The 17363-nt window shown below is 41.4% G+C and overlaps 1 protein-coding gene across 1 annotated transcript; it reads right to left on the reverse strand.

Moving 5' to 3' along the window:
• Nucleotides 1-13875: 13875 nt before the first annotated feature.
• Nucleotides 13876-17052, reverse strand: LOC115009237 (Fanconi anemia core complex-associated protein 24-like). The gene is made up of 4 exons (XM_029433106.1): nucleotides 16763-17052; nucleotides 15545-15687; nucleotides 15307-15462; nucleotides 13876-14473 (listed from the first exon to the last, which is right to left on the reverse strand). The coding sequence occupies exons 1-4, from the start codon at nucleotides 16863-16865 to the stop codon at nucleotides 14222-14224; spliced, it is 654 nt and encodes a 217-aa protein (XP_029288966.1). The 5' UTR covers nucleotides 16866-17052; the 3' UTR covers nucleotides 13876-14221.
• Between the last annotated feature and the right edge of the window lie 311 nt (nucleotides 17053-17363).

The raw sequence follows: 17363 nt of genomic DNA on the forward strand, positions 1-17363 counted from the left end.
CCTGTCTTGGGAGATGTTCCATCTGTTAGGTTTTTGGCAGAGTCTATGTGTACGCTGTGCTCATGTCAAAGTAACCTCTGAACACAGTGATGACACTCTTGAATGACTTTCCCATGTGCTGGGATTGGAAGAATTATACAGGCAGATGAGAATGTGTCAAGGAACTTTAAGATGTTGCACAACCACACTGGATTCAAACCCTAAACACATTCACACACAGTCATTCTTCTTCTTCACGTGTATTTACAGTTAAATATTTTAATCATTCTTTTTTCATTCTTTTATCTAGATAAATATATTTTTATACTATATTTTCATCTTATTTTATTTTATTCTGTCAAAAACAACATTTTCGTTGTGAGTATGTCCAAATTTTCAGAAAACATAAAAAATAAATAAAAAAAGAATATCTAAAGACATTTAAAATTACAAAAAATAAAAGTAAAGATAAATTAGGAAAGAAATAAAAACAATATACATTTTTTTAAAAGAAGAAATTAAAAATAAGACTAAAGAAGAGAAAAAACAAGCAAAGTATGAGTTTTTTAAAGACAAGGAAAAATAAAGAAAAATAAGAAAAAATAAGCTTTTGAGCTGCTTTATTAAGCACATTTCCCTTTATCTTAGGGTACTGATAAAGTACTTTATCTTTATGTTAAACACCGACAGCTTCAACAGTTTTCACAAAAGCTTCCTTCCACTGACCTTTAACAGCAGCAGTGGAGTCGAATGTTGTCAGACTGAGGATAATCTCCTCGCTCTACCAATACGTGGATTGAGGTAATGGGGTCATGTCCCACAGAACAGACTGTGTGTCATTAAAAAAATAAAAAACTCCCCACCCCCCTGCCGCACTCACTGTAGACATGCACCTAACCCCCCCCCCGATCAGAGGGCGCGATCTGGAGCTGGTAACAGTCAGGAAGCAGGTTCAGAGGGATCATCGAACCCTCAACGTGATTCTGTGTATAGAGAAATCCAGAGAAATGTGTAATGTCCCTGAAGGTAACATTTCCCCTCTCTCCTGTCATGGTGTCATCAGTCCTGTGTTGTATATGTAGTGAGACAGAGAAATGTGTAATGTTCCTGAAGGTAACGTTTCCTCTCTCTCCTGTCACGGTGTCATCAGTCCTGTGTTGTATATGTAGTGAGACAGAGAAATGTGTAATGTCCCTGAAGGTAACGTTTCCTCTCTCTCCTGTCATGGTGTCATCAGTCCTGTGTTGTATATGTAGTGAGACAGAGAAATGTGTAATGTCCCTGAAGGTAACGTCTCCTCTCTCTCCTGTCATGGTGTCATCAGTCCTGTGTTGTATATGTAGTGAGACAGAGACATGTGTAATGTTCCTGAAGGTAACGTTTCCTCTCTCTCCTGTCATGGTGTCATCAGTCCTGTGTTGTATATGTAGTGAGACAGAGAAATGTGTAATGTACCTGAAGGTAACGTTTCCTCTCACCTGTCATGGTGTCATCAGTCCTGTGTTGTATATGTAGTGAGACAGAGACATGTGTAATGTTCCTGAAGGTAACGTTTCCTCTCTCTCCTGTCATGGTGTCATCAGTCCTGTGTTGTATATGTAGTGAGACAGAGAAATGTGTAATGTCCCTGAAGGTAATATTTCCTCTCTCTCCTGTCATGGTGTCATCAGTCCTGTGTTGTATATGTAGTGAGATAGAGACATGTGTAATGTTCCTGAAGGTAACGTTTCCTCTCTCTCCTGTCATGGTGTCATCAGTCCTGTGTTGTATATGTAGTGAGACAGAGACATGTGTAATGTTCCTGAAGGTAACGTTTCCTCTCTCTCCTGTCATGGTGTCATCAGGCCTGTGTTGTTTATGTAGTGAGACAGAGACATGTGTAATGTCCCTGAAGGTAACGTCTCCTCTCTCTCCTGTCATGGTGTCATCAGTCCTGTGTTGTATATGTAGTGAGACAGAGACATGTGTAATGTTCCTGAAGGTAACGTTTCCTCTCTCTCCTGTCATGGTGTCATCAGTCCTGTGTTGTATATGTAGTGAGACAGAGACATGTATGTCCCTGAAGGTAACGTTTCCTCTCTCCTGTCATGGCGTCGTCTCCGCTTTGAGCAGCGTCAGCGTTGTGTTTGTAGCCAGAAGCTTCATAAACTGACTTTTTATCCAGTTTCATGACACTTTTCACATCTTTGAGTTTTTAACTCTGTATTTGAAGCGGATGAAGGATTTTAGTCCTCGGACGTCTGGATCTTAAGTTCTCAGAGAAACAAGCTGAGCAAACGTTAGCGGCAGCCGAACAGCGTGCAGGATAAACTCTGATGATCCCATGATGCACCGCTGCTGCACCACCACACCAAACTCCCATGATGCACTACTGCTGCACCACCACACCAAACTCCAGCTTTTATTGTTTACATGTTTCGCATTTAACAACAATGACAAATAAACTTGAACTTGAAACTTAATTCTTCTGTTCTAATATTCCTGAGTTGTTTTTAAAGATTCACGTCTTCAGTAGAACCAATGGGCTTGCAGCTGAGAGCCACAGACAGGAAGTCAGAAAGTAATGAGAGACGCTCTAACACGTCTAACAAAATACAGAATAACACCAGTCACTTTAAAGTTGTCATTATTTGTGTGTCTTGTCTAATTGAAACCAGAAAAAGATTTAATTAGCAACATAACAACCTGAAGAACAGATGGAAGAATATTCAGCATATAACTTTATTTCAGAAACACCCTTTTCAGCTGAACACACCCAGTAATTGGGTGTTTAATTGAGGTGGAAATGTCTGTTGTGGCATATTTAGGAGTCCAAACAAGCAGTCTGTAACATCCGTATGAATGTGACTCCTTGTGTTAACTCCACGTGTTTACTTTCTGCCGAGGCCTTGTTGATTTAGGTGATGGGAACCGGCCGCTCCGCACTCCCTCCGACTTTGATGATTCTGGGCCCATTGTCGGGACGGCTCTGAATCGCAGTTGGTTGGTTGGTTGGTTGGCAGCCATTGAACCTTTGCGAAGATTAACTGTTATTACCGGCGTCTTTGTGCGTCCGGGCTGCTCTCTGCATACCAGCGGAGAAACAAAACGCTCCTCTGCAGCCTCTCCAGTGGAGGAGGCTTCAGAAAACAGCAGGTCTGATTCACTTTTATCTGCACACTGACGAGAGTATAAGAGCACTAAGTGGTCTCTCAACTGACAACAAGATCCTTTTTAGGAGAGAAGAGGTCCAATATGCACCGTATGAGCCACACACACACACACACACACACACACACACACACACACACATGCACACAATGGAAAAAAGGTTCTATTTTGGGACAGACGAGGTCACAGATCACCTTAATAAAGAGGCAGGAATGTGTTGAGACACTTCTGCGTTCACTCCAACTATACGATCTCTGACTCTCCTCGCACAGCCTCCTGCAGCACTAATGAGCTTTGCATTCAGCCGTTCATTCAGGCAGCCCTGCTTGTATTTGAAACACATGGTGAGTTACACTCGCTGCCAACACACGTGACCTCTGACCCCTGCTGCACTCCACAACACACCGTCATGAATGTTGTGCGGAATCTGTTTGTGCCAGAGGAAGAGAAACTGCAGCAGAAGTCATTCTGTCTGTTTGTCCACCTGTCACCTGAAGTTTATTAATATTAAGTAAAAATGTTAATAATGTACATGAAAGTATCTGATTCTGGTTATAAAAGTCAAATGTTGGCCCAAAATCATGTTAATTTAAAAAGATTACAGAATACAGTCTAATGCAACAGTTCTGCAATAAATCATGGAGTTATAATGTTTTAAAAAGTTTTATAGAGATGTTTTGGAGACTGCACTTTGTGATGCTGTTGAACTGTATGTTTTATACAGGGAGGGGCTTCAGTCGCTTAGCCTGGACAAAATAATAGAAGCAAATCTCAGTGTATTGCAATACAATTCAACATCACCACAAACTGCATCCCCTGTTTGACGAAATCAAATACTTTTTCACTAATTGGATTTGCCAGGATACAAAACTATATAAAATGTGAGTTTTTTAATGAAACTCTCAGTCCAGTTCTCTGCTGACAGACACTAAGTGTGTTTCCATCCACTTGTTTTTAAAAGCATTTCCATTTACACATGAAAACACACTAAAACTTGTCCGAGGTGGAAAAGTTTGTGTAAAGTTAAAAAATAAATGTGAAAAAGTGCAATGGAAACTGACTAAGTGAATGAATAAATCATGACGCACATGTAGCATGTGACTGAAACTGCTGAACATATCAGATTTGTGAAGCGCAATGAGGAGACTCCAACCTGTCTCACATTAATACATCAAAAACAAACAGAAATGTCATTTTTCCATCATGTTTCCCACATAGTTTTACATAGTTTGAGCTTTGACTGGAGCTCTTTTAATAACCTCTTCTCCTTCTTCTTCTTCTTCTTCTTCTTCTTCTTCTTCTTCTTCTTCTTCTTCTTCTTCTCCTCCTTCTTCTTCTGCTTCTTCTTCTCCTTCTTCTTCTTCTTCTTCTTCTTCTTCTTTTCTTCTCCTCCTTCTTCTTCTGCTTCTTCTTCTCCTCCTCCTTTTTCTCCTTCTTCTTCTTCTGCTTCTTCTTCTTCTGCAGTGGTTAAACTGGCTCAAAGTCCTAATATATGCACAATGATAGTGGGTGTAAACGCATTCATTTGCATGTTCTTTTGCCATTTTTCTGGAAACTTGGTTAAAATTTGCTCTACATTTGGATGGAAACCCGGTTACTGACAGAAGTATGTGGTGTATATTTAGAGTGTCATCAGCAGGTCTTTAACGGTGACCTCACGCTGTGTCAGTGGGTGGAAATAAATACTTTAAACAGTAAAAAAGGATTTGAATCCATTTCTATTATCAGTCCATAAAGCCTCTGCTTGTTATTCATTTTGAAAAGTATGTTCACACAAAGGGAAAGTAAAAGCAGACTCTAATTAGAGGTTTGCTCCACCTCTGTTTGTCAAACATTTGTTTACTGCATCCACAATCCTCCTAATTACAATTGATCTCTGGTAGTTTTCTGTATGTGACACAGAAACTGCGGACCGCTCGGTTCACTTCTCCTCTGTCTGTTTCCCGACATGTTGTTTGTGGGTTTAACTGAGTCATGCATTGCAGCAGAGAGATGAGAGGTACTGTGATGTCACACAGGTGCACGTTTGGGTGCGTTGAAAGTTACTTTTACCTCTGACGACTCAGGATCAATTTCTAAAGCAGGGCAGAAATGATTGAACTGCTGAGACTGAGCTAATTAAATAACGACTTTGGTAAAGTGCCAAATTCTTGAAATTAAAAAGTAATCACACTGTCCTCCCATTCACTTCAATACAGCCATAGTTTTACTGGAGCAGGATCTAGTGGACATTGGAGGAACTGAAGCTTAATACACTTCAACATTTAGTAAAACTAGAGCAGTTCCCGCTAAGTGTTGATTGCAGCGTTTACGAGAACCGCTCATCCGATTGATTTCACACCTGATTCTAAACTCTCTTGGGTCATTAGCTATACGTCCCCTGAGTGTGAAGTATATTGGATGAACGGTTTGTGAGATATGCGAAGAACAGTTATACATACGTATCCTTTATAGTCAGATGATGCTGCTACAGCACCACCTATTGACCAAATGGCACCAAATATCTACATATGTTCACCAAATGTGGTTACAATAGCACACATTGTTTAGGAGATATGACATTTTTTTAAATATAAACCCTGCCCTGCAAAAAAACAGATTTGGACACAATCCAAAATGGCAGAACATCAATCTAGACACATATGGGCGTGGCTTATATGGATACATTGATACGGTTCAAAAGTTCAAGGCCAAAGTGTGTTGTATATCGCCACCATTTGTCCAAATTGTACCAAATTTGACAGTGCACATCATAGGGTCCGAAGCAATACACCCGTCGATCGGATGAATGGTTCTCGAGATATGAGTTAGACAGAAATTCCTTGCTTCATAGCAAGATAGTTACATATTTCAAATGTTCTGGGATATTTCCCATGTTAAAATGAGAGGTGTTGCTCCCATATCGTCAATTACTAATTTTTAACAAATAATGTCACCAAAGAAAACATCTTAACCCATAAGCAGTTTGTCTCTTGACCAGCAGGGGGAGACTGTGATTCCATGTTCTTCTGTCCTCAGTGTGACAGATTCGGTAGTAAACGATGCATGAATTCCTCTCAAACAGTGCGGACCAGTGTTGGCTTTTTCTGAATAAACCTTCCCACTGGTCCAAAAGAAGCCATTTGCCCGCAACTCCGAGCACAACAGAGCCACCTGACAGCGCCGCCAGCCAGCAGAAATTCACCTCAATGCTTTCAGAAAGCTGCTTTATGTGTCCTGCCTGCAACCGAAGAAGGAGAGAGGAGAAAGGCCTTAAAAAACACGGTCTGCAAAGTACAACTCCAAAGCTGTAACTCTGAGTTTCCTAGCAACATGCTCTGCAAGATTAAACTGAGAGTTTTGCCGACCTCCCTTTTCTATTCAACGCTATTTATTTAAAACCAAAGTTTGGTTTTATTAAATGAATACCAGAGTGGGTTTTTTTTTTTATATCAAATATTCCTGTTAGTGTTCCTAATCCCCTGAAACTCACTTCCAAACACACACACACACACACACACACACACACACACACACACACACACACACACACACACATTTCAACCTCAATTTTGCATTTGCATGTGCTGTTTTTTGTTTTGTGTTGAAATCTCTCACTCTGCCTCAGACCTGTTGAATCTTAAACCTCACAGTGCCCCCATTCGCCCCTCCCAAGAAAAGAAAAAGAAAGAAACCAAGACAAAAGCATGAATGCATAATTAATATAGTGAAGCTGCATTTTTAATTGTTGCTGGTCTTCAAAGTTGCCCAGCGGCATTGTCTCTCAGTTCGGGCCGGCTGCTTCCGATGGCAGAGCTTCATTCAGGTCTTTTTAGGGCCCGAGCGCTGCAGAAGCACCGGCAGACAACGGCTCCAAGCTCGCCTCTTTTCTCAGGGTGTCTGCCCGCACAATGGACTTCCTTAGCCTGCACACAAAAGAGGCTGGCGCATGAAAAAACACCCAAATTCAATGGCATTCCTCTCCACAATGCGCTCTGAGAATATGTGCTTGTCCCTCTTCTTCTCCCTCTTTTCTCTTTCAGCGCTGGGTGATGTATTAGGATGATGTGTGAGGACCAGGAAGTGATGTATTCCTGCATCAAAATGAAACAAATCGTGTAAAAGTGAGAATGGAGACAATTAAGAAGAAACAAGGAGTGTACAGCCACGCTAACATTTGCTACTCAGCGCTGACACAAAGTAGAGCCGAAGCATTGGATGAATTGAAATGTTAACCTGATGATGGCGCGAGATGAAAAGTCAGAGGTTCACCAAAGCTATTATAGTTCACGCTGAGAGGAACATGAATTCAATAGTTGTTGAGACATTTCACTGAAAACCACAAATCTCATGGTGGCCCTGGAGGAAAGGTCAGGAAACGTGTGAACCATGAATGTCTTTACAGAAGTTTACAGAAATTGAGCCAATATAATAGCTAATAATAAGGATAATGATACAATTTCTAGTTGCTATGTTAAAACTCAAATTCATTCTTAAAAGGTACAAGAAACTCAAAATAGTGAATTCGTAGCTTAATCGGTGCTACTTAGGACTCTAGAAATGTCATAACATTGTCGGTTCCTCTATAGTTTCTTTATTTCCTGGTTCAGATGCTGTTTTTTACACCATAAAACTTCCAAAGATTTTATTTCAAGCGACAAACAAAAAAGGATAACGTATAACGTACAGATTATGGCTGTGATATTCCTCCGTTTAGCTTTATACGCATTTTTTATTTCTGTGTAAAGCCAAACATTGGCCCATCCCACATGGGATTACAAGACACGACTATTTTACATCTTCTGGTCTTGTATATACAAAACTATTTAAAACCTGCAGATTATCTCGGTGTCTGTTTCATCTATCGTTGTCTAGATCAGGGGTTCCCAAACTTTCTGTGGCCAAGGCACACCAAAGACCAAGCCAAAATCTCAAGGCACACCTGAGTTCATATCCGGGAAAAATCCCCTCTATAACACATCGTATCACTGTTATCACTCTGTGAACATTTATTTAGCCTAGTCCTTGTAAGAAGCTATTCTCCTTCACACTATCAGAGAGCCTTTGATGTGTCACACTCTAATATTTCCCACCATGTGCAAATGGCTAAACGGCTTCGCTTTGACAGATTTCTTTTTTTTAATGATTGTTTTATTTATATTTAGGCCAAAGCATATAAGACCTATTGTTTCTATATTGTGAAATAAGTGTGTAGGACAAAGTACCAATAAAGTACAGTGTTTCCCTGCGCTTATTAATTATTAAAAGCATTGCACTGTTTCCAGTACAAAGGACAGTAGAAGTGGAACTCCTTGTCCGTTAACATAACTTCCAGTTTCAACAGTCAAAGCTAAAATACCAGATCTCCACTGAGCACATTGAGATCTTTGCTTTTTAGACAAATTATACACAACATAACTCTTTATGCCATATTCAGCGTTTATCGTCATATAGTCCTGATATAATCAGCCTACTGCCCTGGGCAGACAGATTCTCTAAATAAACCAATATTGAGCTTTTTTGTTATTAAAAAAAACTGAAAAGCTTCATACAACTTTTTTTTAACATAAGCAGCAACATCTGGAAACACACATCATCTGGAGATGGTTCCCCTTAAAATGACCTTGTGGGGACCCGGTTTTTTGTCCCCAGAGGAAAGGTGAGTCCCCACAATGTTGGAACAGGTTGTTGTTTTCACAATGTTATGGACACACACACACACACACACACACACACATATACACACAGTTTCTGGTCAGATGGGGTGACATTAGCTGCCCTATCACATCCTCAGTGTGAGGAGTTGCAGTGGGTGAGCTGGGAGCCGGAGGTTGGTGGGGTTTGGGGGGTTTCTCTACCATTGTCGGGCGCACATTGAGACCTGTTGGCACGCCGGCCAGCAGCTTACCACCACAAGGCTGCTGGGAGCCACAAAGGGCCACGACGGAGTGAGAGTCGAGCCGGGTGAACGTCACCAACACCCGCCCTGTACATCTGCGCCGGGCCAGTTTTACTCTAAAACCCCCCCTCCTCCGCATCGTTCACCGACTCTTTTCTTTTCTCTCAGTTATATTCTGCAGCAGGAGAAAGGACGGGCTTTTGTAGTGGCCCATAGTGTCACACAGACACAAGACCTGAGGCTGCCAGTCGTCAAATGGAAGCTCTCTCTGGGCCTTTCACAGCGCTCACTTTGCTCATGTCGACTTGGGGAAAGAGGGGGAAACTCTTATTTTAGCACGTGAAAGGCTCCAGACGGGGACATGAAGGCTGGCTCTTCACATCAGACACAATTGACTTTGAAAGCCGATGTTTCTCTGAGAGTAGTAGAGAGTGTTTGCCGGGATGTTGGCATCATGTTTTAATTGAATTTGACTGTCAGTAGGTCTCAAAGGGGCCCAAATAAGCTTATTATGAAAACGCTCCTCTGAGATCATGCTGAAGAACACCAGGGACACACAAGAGGAAAAGAAAGGTTGAATGGCTTTTATATGCATCTGAAATCATTCTTGGTATTTCAAACATTTGCACAAATAAATGTCAATACATTTTTTTTTTTTTTTAAGAAAAGAAAGACAGACGGAATGGATGTTATAGGATAAGGCTGACAACATTCTACAGTCAGAGCAGTGCAGATGTCCAGGAGTGTGTGTGTGTGTGTGTGTGTGTGTAAGATGATTTATGTAAAGTAAAGCTTCACAGGTGAGTCGTGTTTGAGCAGGTGATATTAACACTAAAGCAGTTAGAGAATAAATGAGAGCTGAGGACGCCCTCTGGTGGAGTTTATGAAGAACTGCAGCCTGATGCATATTCTTCATTAAAAACTACGTCACCAGTCTGATACTGGAACAAATAACATGAATGCATGAGTGGAAAAAAACTCTCCTTCATTTATGCATGGAAATAAAAGTTATAAAAACAATAACACATGACTCACAGAGAGACAGAGAGATGGAGCAACACTGAGAGGAGCTGTAGGGCACATGTCCTGAAATGAAAGTGAAAGTTTGTCTCTAAAGACGAGTCTCTCTGTTTGTCTCTAAAGATGTGTCTCTCTGTTTGTCTTTAAAGACGTGTCTCTCTGTTTGTCTCTAAAGACGTGTCTCTCTGTTTGTCTCTAAAGACGAGTCTTTCTGTTTGTCTCTAAAGACGTGTCTCTCTGTTTGTCTCTAAAGACGAGTCTTTCTGTTTGTCTCTAAAGACGTGTCTCTCTGTTTGTCCCTAAAGACAAGTCTTTCTGTTTGTCTCTAAAGACGTGTCTCTCTGTTTGTTTCTAAAGACGTGTGTCTCTGTTTGTCTCTAAAGACGAGTCTCTCTGTTTGTTTCTAAAGACGTGTGTCTCTGTTTGTCTCTAAAGACGAGTCTCTCTGTTTAGGTTCTCTAAAGACGAGTCTCTCTGTTTGTCTCTAAAAACGTGTCTCTCTGTTTGTCTCTAAAGACGTGTCTCTCTGTTTGTCTCTAAAGACGTGTCTCTCTGTTTGTCTCTAAAGACAAGTCTTTCTGTTTGTCTCTAAAGACGTGTCTCTCTGTTTGTTTCTAAAGACGTGTGTCTCTGTTTGTCTCTAAAGACGAGTCTCTCTGTTTGTTTCTAAAGACGTGTGTCTCTGTTTGTCTCTAAAGACGAGTCTCTCTGTTTGTCTCTAAAGACGAGTCTCTCTGTTGTCTCTAAAGACGAGTCTTTCTGTTTGTCTCTAAAGACGAGTCTCTCTGTTTGTCTCTAAAGACGTGTTTCTCTCTTTGTCTCTAAAGACGAGTCTCTCTGTTTGTCTCTAAAGACGTGTCTCTCTGTTCTCTCTAAAGACGAGTCTCTCTGTTTGTCTCTAAAGACGAGTCTCTCTGTTTGTCTCTAAAGACGAGTCTCTCTGTTTGTCTCTAAAGACGAGTCTCTCTGTTTGTCTCTAAAGACGTGTCTCTCTGTTCTCTCTAAAGACGAGTCTCTCTGTTCTCTCTAAAGACGAGTCTCTCTGTTTGTCTCTAAAGACGAGTCTCTCTGTATGTCTCTAAAGACGTGTCTCTCTGTTCTCTCTAAAGACGAGTCTCTCTGTTTGTCTCTAAAGACGAGTCTCTCTGTTTGTCTCTAAAGACGAGTCTCTTTGTTCTCTCTAAAGACGAGTCTCTCTGTTTGTCTCTAAAGACGAGTCTCTCTGTTTGTCTCTAAAGACGTGTCTCTCTGTTTGTCTCTAAAGACGTGTCTCTCTGTTCTCTCTAAAGACGAGTCTCTCTGTTTGTCTCTAAAGACGAGTCTCTCTGTTTGTCTCTAAAGACGAGTCTCTCTGTTCTCTCTAAAGACGAGTCTCTCTGTTTGTCTCTAAAGACGAGTCTCTCTGTTTGTCTCTAAAGACGAGTCTCTCTGTTCTCTCTAAAGACGAGTCTCTCTGTTTGTCTCTAAAGACGTTTCTCTCTGTTCTCTCTAAAGAGGAGTCTCTCTGTATGTCTCTAAAGACGTGTCTCTCTGTTTGTCTCTAAAGACGAGTCTCTCTGTTTGTCTCTAAAGACGTGTCTCTCTGTTCTCTCTAAAGACGAGTCTCTCTGTTTGTCTCTAAAGACGTGTCTCTCTGTTCTCTCTAAAGACGAGTCTCTCTGTTTGTCTCTAAAGACGAGTCTCTCTGTTTGTCTCTAAAGACGAGTCTCTCTGTTTGTCTCTAAAGACGAGTCTCTCTGTTTGTCTCTAAAGACGTGTCTCTCTGTTTGTCTCTAAAGACGTGTCTCTCTGTTCTCTCTAAAGACGAGTCTCTCTGTTTGTCTCTAAAGACGAGTCTCTCTGTTTGTCTCTAAAGACGAGTCTCTCTGTTTGTCTCTAAAGACGAGTCTCTCTGTTTGTCTCTAAAGACGTGTCTCTCTGTTTGTCTCTAAAGACGTGTCTCTCTGTTCTCTCTAGAGACGAGTCTTTCTGTTTGTCTCTAAAGACGAGTCTCTCTGTTTGTCTCTAAAGACGTGTCTCTCTGTTTCTCTCTAAAGACGAGTCTCTCTGTTTGTCTCTAAAGACGAGTCTCTCTGTTGTCTCTAAAGACGAGTCTCTCTGTTTGTCTCTAAAGACGTGTCTCTCTGTTTGTCTCTAAAGACGTGTCTCTCTGTTCTCTCTAAAGACGAGTCTCTCTGTTTGTCTCTAAAGACGTGTCTCTCTGTTTGTCTCTAAAGACGAGTCTTTCTGTTTGTCTCTAAAGACGTGTCTCTCTGTTTGTCTCTAAAGACGTGTCTCTCTGTTTGTCTCTAAAGACAGAGTCTTCTGTTTGTCTCTAAAGACGTGTCTCTCTGTTTGTCTCTAAAGACGATGTCTCTCTGTTTGTCTCTAAAGACGTGTCTCTCTGTTTGTCTCTAAAGACGTGTCTTTCTGTTTGTCTCTAAAGACGTGTCTCTCTGTTTGTCTCTAAAGACGAGTCTTTCTGTTTGTCTCTAAAGACGAGTCTCTCTGTTTGTCTCTAAAGACGTGTTTCTCTGTTTACATTTGACAACTTCTAGAAGTGTTCCACACTTTGGTCAGTAGTCCTGAATTTATAATCCTTTCCTCTCCAGAGGGGGGGGGCAACAGGGTCCAGTGTCCCTGTAACACTGAGTCTGGACCCACCTGTGCCCCCCTCCCGAAGATTGTACAATAATAAAAAGTACTGATTTTTGTGGGGATCCAGGCAGAGGCGGGACTTTATTTTGATGGGCACACCATGCGGACAATCACATGGGAGGACAGACTAGGATCATACCATTATGTGACAGAAGGAAGGGGGGCAGACGCTCCACAGACAGCGAGTGTAGTGGTACAGGCCAGGTGCACACAGAGAGACAGTGAAGAAATGAGAGGAAACCGAATGACAACGTTAATAACATGAATGATCACTGCAGAGATGCTGTCATCAGTCAGGAACATACCAATCATGGTATTGTTTCTGTTGTGGGCGATTATTTATACGTAACTAAAGATAGTGAAGGCTTGAACACTGCTTCGTCTTTTCTGTCCCGGGTGAATGTGCCCCTCTGACAGAACACTTGGCCCCAGCCAGGCCCCCCCAGTGATGTTGTTCTAGAAGCACCACTGTTCCTCTCAACTTCCTGTTTGTGTAGTTACTGCTGTCTGTCTTTGTAAAGCAGGACAGCTGATAATATTTAGAGAAACTGAAAACCTTCAGCTCTACGCAGACAGGAAGTTCCTCTCAGGACAAATGTTGAACTGAGCTCCGAATATATCAGTCAATTGTACTGAATGTGTTGAATTCAGTATTAAAGTGGAATTAAACATGTTTAACCTGCTTTAAAAATATCGTCACTCTAATGACAATATAAGGGTAGCAGGATTATTATATTATTTATTATTATTTGTTTTTCTGCGGTTCAAACCTGAATTCTGTTATTATTTTATTATATTATTGATATTGATATTATATATGATGTTAACAAGAACCAGAGGGTTTGTGATGGTATTACTTGCCATTAGTTCATCAGTTTTATTTCTTACTATGATTTGAATAAGTAAGAAGCAGCTAACAGCCACATGCTACAGTTATACGAGGGACTGCAGATAAGCCCTGGGGAAATGAGCTTCTCCTACATATTCATATACTATGCAGAGCTGCACAAACACCATATTTATCACTTGATGCCTGATGTTACTCACTCATATTGATGTTCTCTCTTCAACCTTCCTGTGTCACTGGCAGCTTCAGGTGCTCAGGTGTAAACATAGTGCAGATGGGATTTACAGTCGGGCTGTGTATTGGCAAGAATCTGGCCAGAATGAAAAAGGAAGAACTCAAAAGGTATAAAAGGGACAATTGATGCTACAAGTGACGGATATTTATTTATTGTGTGGATGCAAAAGTGCAGAGTGCAAAAAACAAACAGAGACAAACAGAAGTTGATAAACAGGACAGCAAAGTCAGCGTCCAAATGACAACACCTGTCAATGTCCAAGCTCTCCATCTGAAGCCATGTCAGCTGTCTGACAGCGATGTCGGGCGGTTGGTCAACAGTAGACAACGCTTCTTAAAGTTTGGACACTTGCAGAAACGCTGCAATGTTACATTCCTTTTAGAAATCAAATAAAGAGTTGGTGTCCATGTGAGCCAAAGTGTTTCTGTATGAGCATTAAATCCAAACCTTCCTGCTTCAATAAAGACTGGAGCCTTCAGCTTCCAGCAGCAGTGGGTTTGTGGAAGAAGCTGTGGATTTGCTGAGCCGCAGCCTGACCCACAATGTGCTCCAGCTGGTCGGGGGCGGCGTTGCAGAGCTGGTGGATGCTGGAGAAGTGCTGCAGCAGGGCCAGAGCTTTGACCCTGCCGACCCCAGGGACATGCTGCACCAGAGCCAGGACCAGTGGGTCCAACAGCAGAGAGGAACTCCTGCTCCTGAAGGGGTTCTCTCTGCCCTCCCCGTCAACCTGGAGACACACAAATGCAGGTTCATGCAGCTTTTTAACTAATTCAAGCACTTTCAAGGAACATCAAGTAAAAGCTCTCCAGACTCTGGAAGCTTCATCATCACGTCTACAGTGTCACTATAAATGCAGAGTGTACAGAATCACACACACACACACACCACACACACACACACACACACACACACACACACACACACACACACACACACACACACACACACACACACACACACACACACACACACACACACACACACACACACACACATCAGTGGATATTGTCTTTGTGTTCATATTAACTTTGTATTTTTGGATCATGATTATTTAATGCTTATCTGTGGATCTGCTTTCTGTGATGAGACAACAAACACACATGATGACGGGATTGTTTCATTTCAACAGTAAAACCTTTTTGGTTTACATGAGATTCTGTTGGAAATGAAGCATTTTGAAGCAGTTTATTCAGTTTGAAGCGTATTCCTGACCTTGAAGACACAACGCTTCAAATGAAGCATTTTCCAAACTCTAAAGACTTTTTACAAATCCTGCAAATGGGACTTGTGTCACATGAATGTGTCATCAACTGTGCACCTGCAGGCTGTGAATGCCACATGCAGTCCTGATATGAGTGTGAACAAAGCCTTCCTCCTTAATACTGGAGTTGAGCAGAAAGAAGGAAACAGTGAGAATAGTGAGGATACATCATGTCATCAACAAACATCTGCTTAAAGAAGAAGAGCAGGGGACACTGAATGACACAGATAAGAGGACGTTTCTAAAGAAGCCGTACAAAGAATCACAGTTGTATTTATTGGTTTGTCTTCATCACTCACCATCTGACTGATGAGCTGCGAGGCCTCAGTCTGCCCGCTGACCGGCAGCAGAGTCAATCCGAGGTCCAACACCACAAACTTCTGCACCGCAGAGAAGTACTGCTCACTGAGTCTGGTGTTCTCCACCAACACCAGCTCCTGGAAACTGCTGCTGCTCTTTAAAACAAGAGGGACACAGTTCATATCAGCCAGAACAACATCAGCAAAACGGCTTCGTCTGTTGTCTCGTTAAACTCACGTTTCTGTAGCGAACCAGTTTCCTCTTGTAGCCGTTTCCTGCTATGATGTCGCACTCAGACACGTACAGGATGCAGCTTTTGTTGGGCAGGTGGAAATCTGCCACGCCAAGCTCATTCTCAAAGAGGGTTTTCACTCCTCCACCTACAGCACAAACAGAGCTCATTAGAGCTGCAACCATCAGTCGACTGATGCATCAGTCCATCGACAGAACAATAACACACTGTTTAGATAATACATCAACTGGAAACTCACTTTTTACACAAAGATGGCAGAAAATGCTGCTTTCAGCGTCTCAGATGTGGAGATTTCCTGCTTTTCTCTGTTTTATATCACATTAAAGTGATAAAACAAGACATTTACTTGGACTTTGAGAGACTGGAAGTCATTGTTCACTATGTTCTGACATTTTATAGATCAAACGATTCATCTAGAAAATATTCAGCAGATTGTTCGATAATGAAACAAAAGGTTAGTTGCAGCCAAATTCTTCACGAGGTCATTTCCTTTACTTTGAGACTGAAACATTGTTAGTATTTAACAAAGACGGAGACAAGAACATGTCATTGTTCCATCTTCTTTGTCAGGGAGCATTTGGCATTCAACAGACTTTTAAAGCTTTTATTGTGAGCAGAGAACATGAAAGATATCACAAACTGGAGGACGCATGAAGCACACATTCAATAATGTAATGTACATTGTGCAACCAAAGAAATAGAATCCTTACATCAAACTTAATGTTCATTATGAATCTTAGTCTGGCCAACACATGTAACAAAGGTGTAGGGCAGCAACTAAACATTTATTTACTATCGATTCATGTGAAACGGATCTTAATGAATCATTTAGTACAGAACATGTCAGAGAGTCAAAGGAAACGCACCATTTTCAGTCCAGGTTGACATATTCACATTTTCTGTTTTGTTTGAGTTTAGGCTTAATAAAACTAAATTAAACCGTTTTAAATTGATGACATTTGAGCCGAATTGAAGATTGTATGAAGTATTAGAAACAGGTTGAACAGTGATATTCTAAACGGCATGTTTACCTGCATTTAAGCGAAACTAACTTTAAACATCGATATTTTTAATGGCGTCTGGCACAAGTTTGTAACAGACGTCAGCAAACGTTACATGTTAAAATGTTGTCATTCGGCTGTTTTAATAAAATGAATTAATATAAATGAATGAATAGTAATAAAAAATAAACATTTAATTACCCTTTAAACTTTGAATGAGGGACGAATTCCTCCATTTCTCGCTGGCTATAACATGTCCGTAAGGAGGAACCGCATTCAGCAGAGAAGGCGCTTTGGTGTCCATGTAGACACACAGAACTGTTTCACCGTCTTAATGTGGTTACATACACACTTATTAAACTCTCTCGGGATAGTATATACAGGGAGATAACTGTGTCCATGCAGCGGTTTGTTTTGTTGCCTCCAAAACCTCCAAATCTCTTCTTCGTCTGCAGCTCGTTGGTGTCGGTGAGGAGCAGGTGTCTGTGTGTCGCCCCCTGCAGGACAAGAGGGGAAGTGCATCCTCCACACACTGGCTTGTTTCAGATCCAGGACCATTACAGGAATAATTCTCGTTAACGATCCTACTTATGTAAAAATACATAAGTATTAGTGCCCTCTGTGCTGCACTTATGCAGCTTTCCCCCCTGTGCGTTCTCATGTGGACTTTCAAGGTATCATTACGCTGGAGTGATTTTTTGCAAGTCTTCCAAGAATATGGATTCTTATATGACGGTTCAATGATGATTTCTGAGTGAATCTTTTAACACACGTGTTGCAAGAATATGGCTTCTCACCTGTG

The sequence above is a fragment of the Cottoperca gobio genome, chromosome 6, assembly GCF_900634415.1.
Source record: "Cottoperca gobio chromosome 6, fCotGob3.1, whole genome shotgun sequence".
NCBI lineage: Eukaryota > Metazoa > Chordata > Actinopteri > Perciformes > Bovichtidae > Cottoperca > Cottoperca gobio.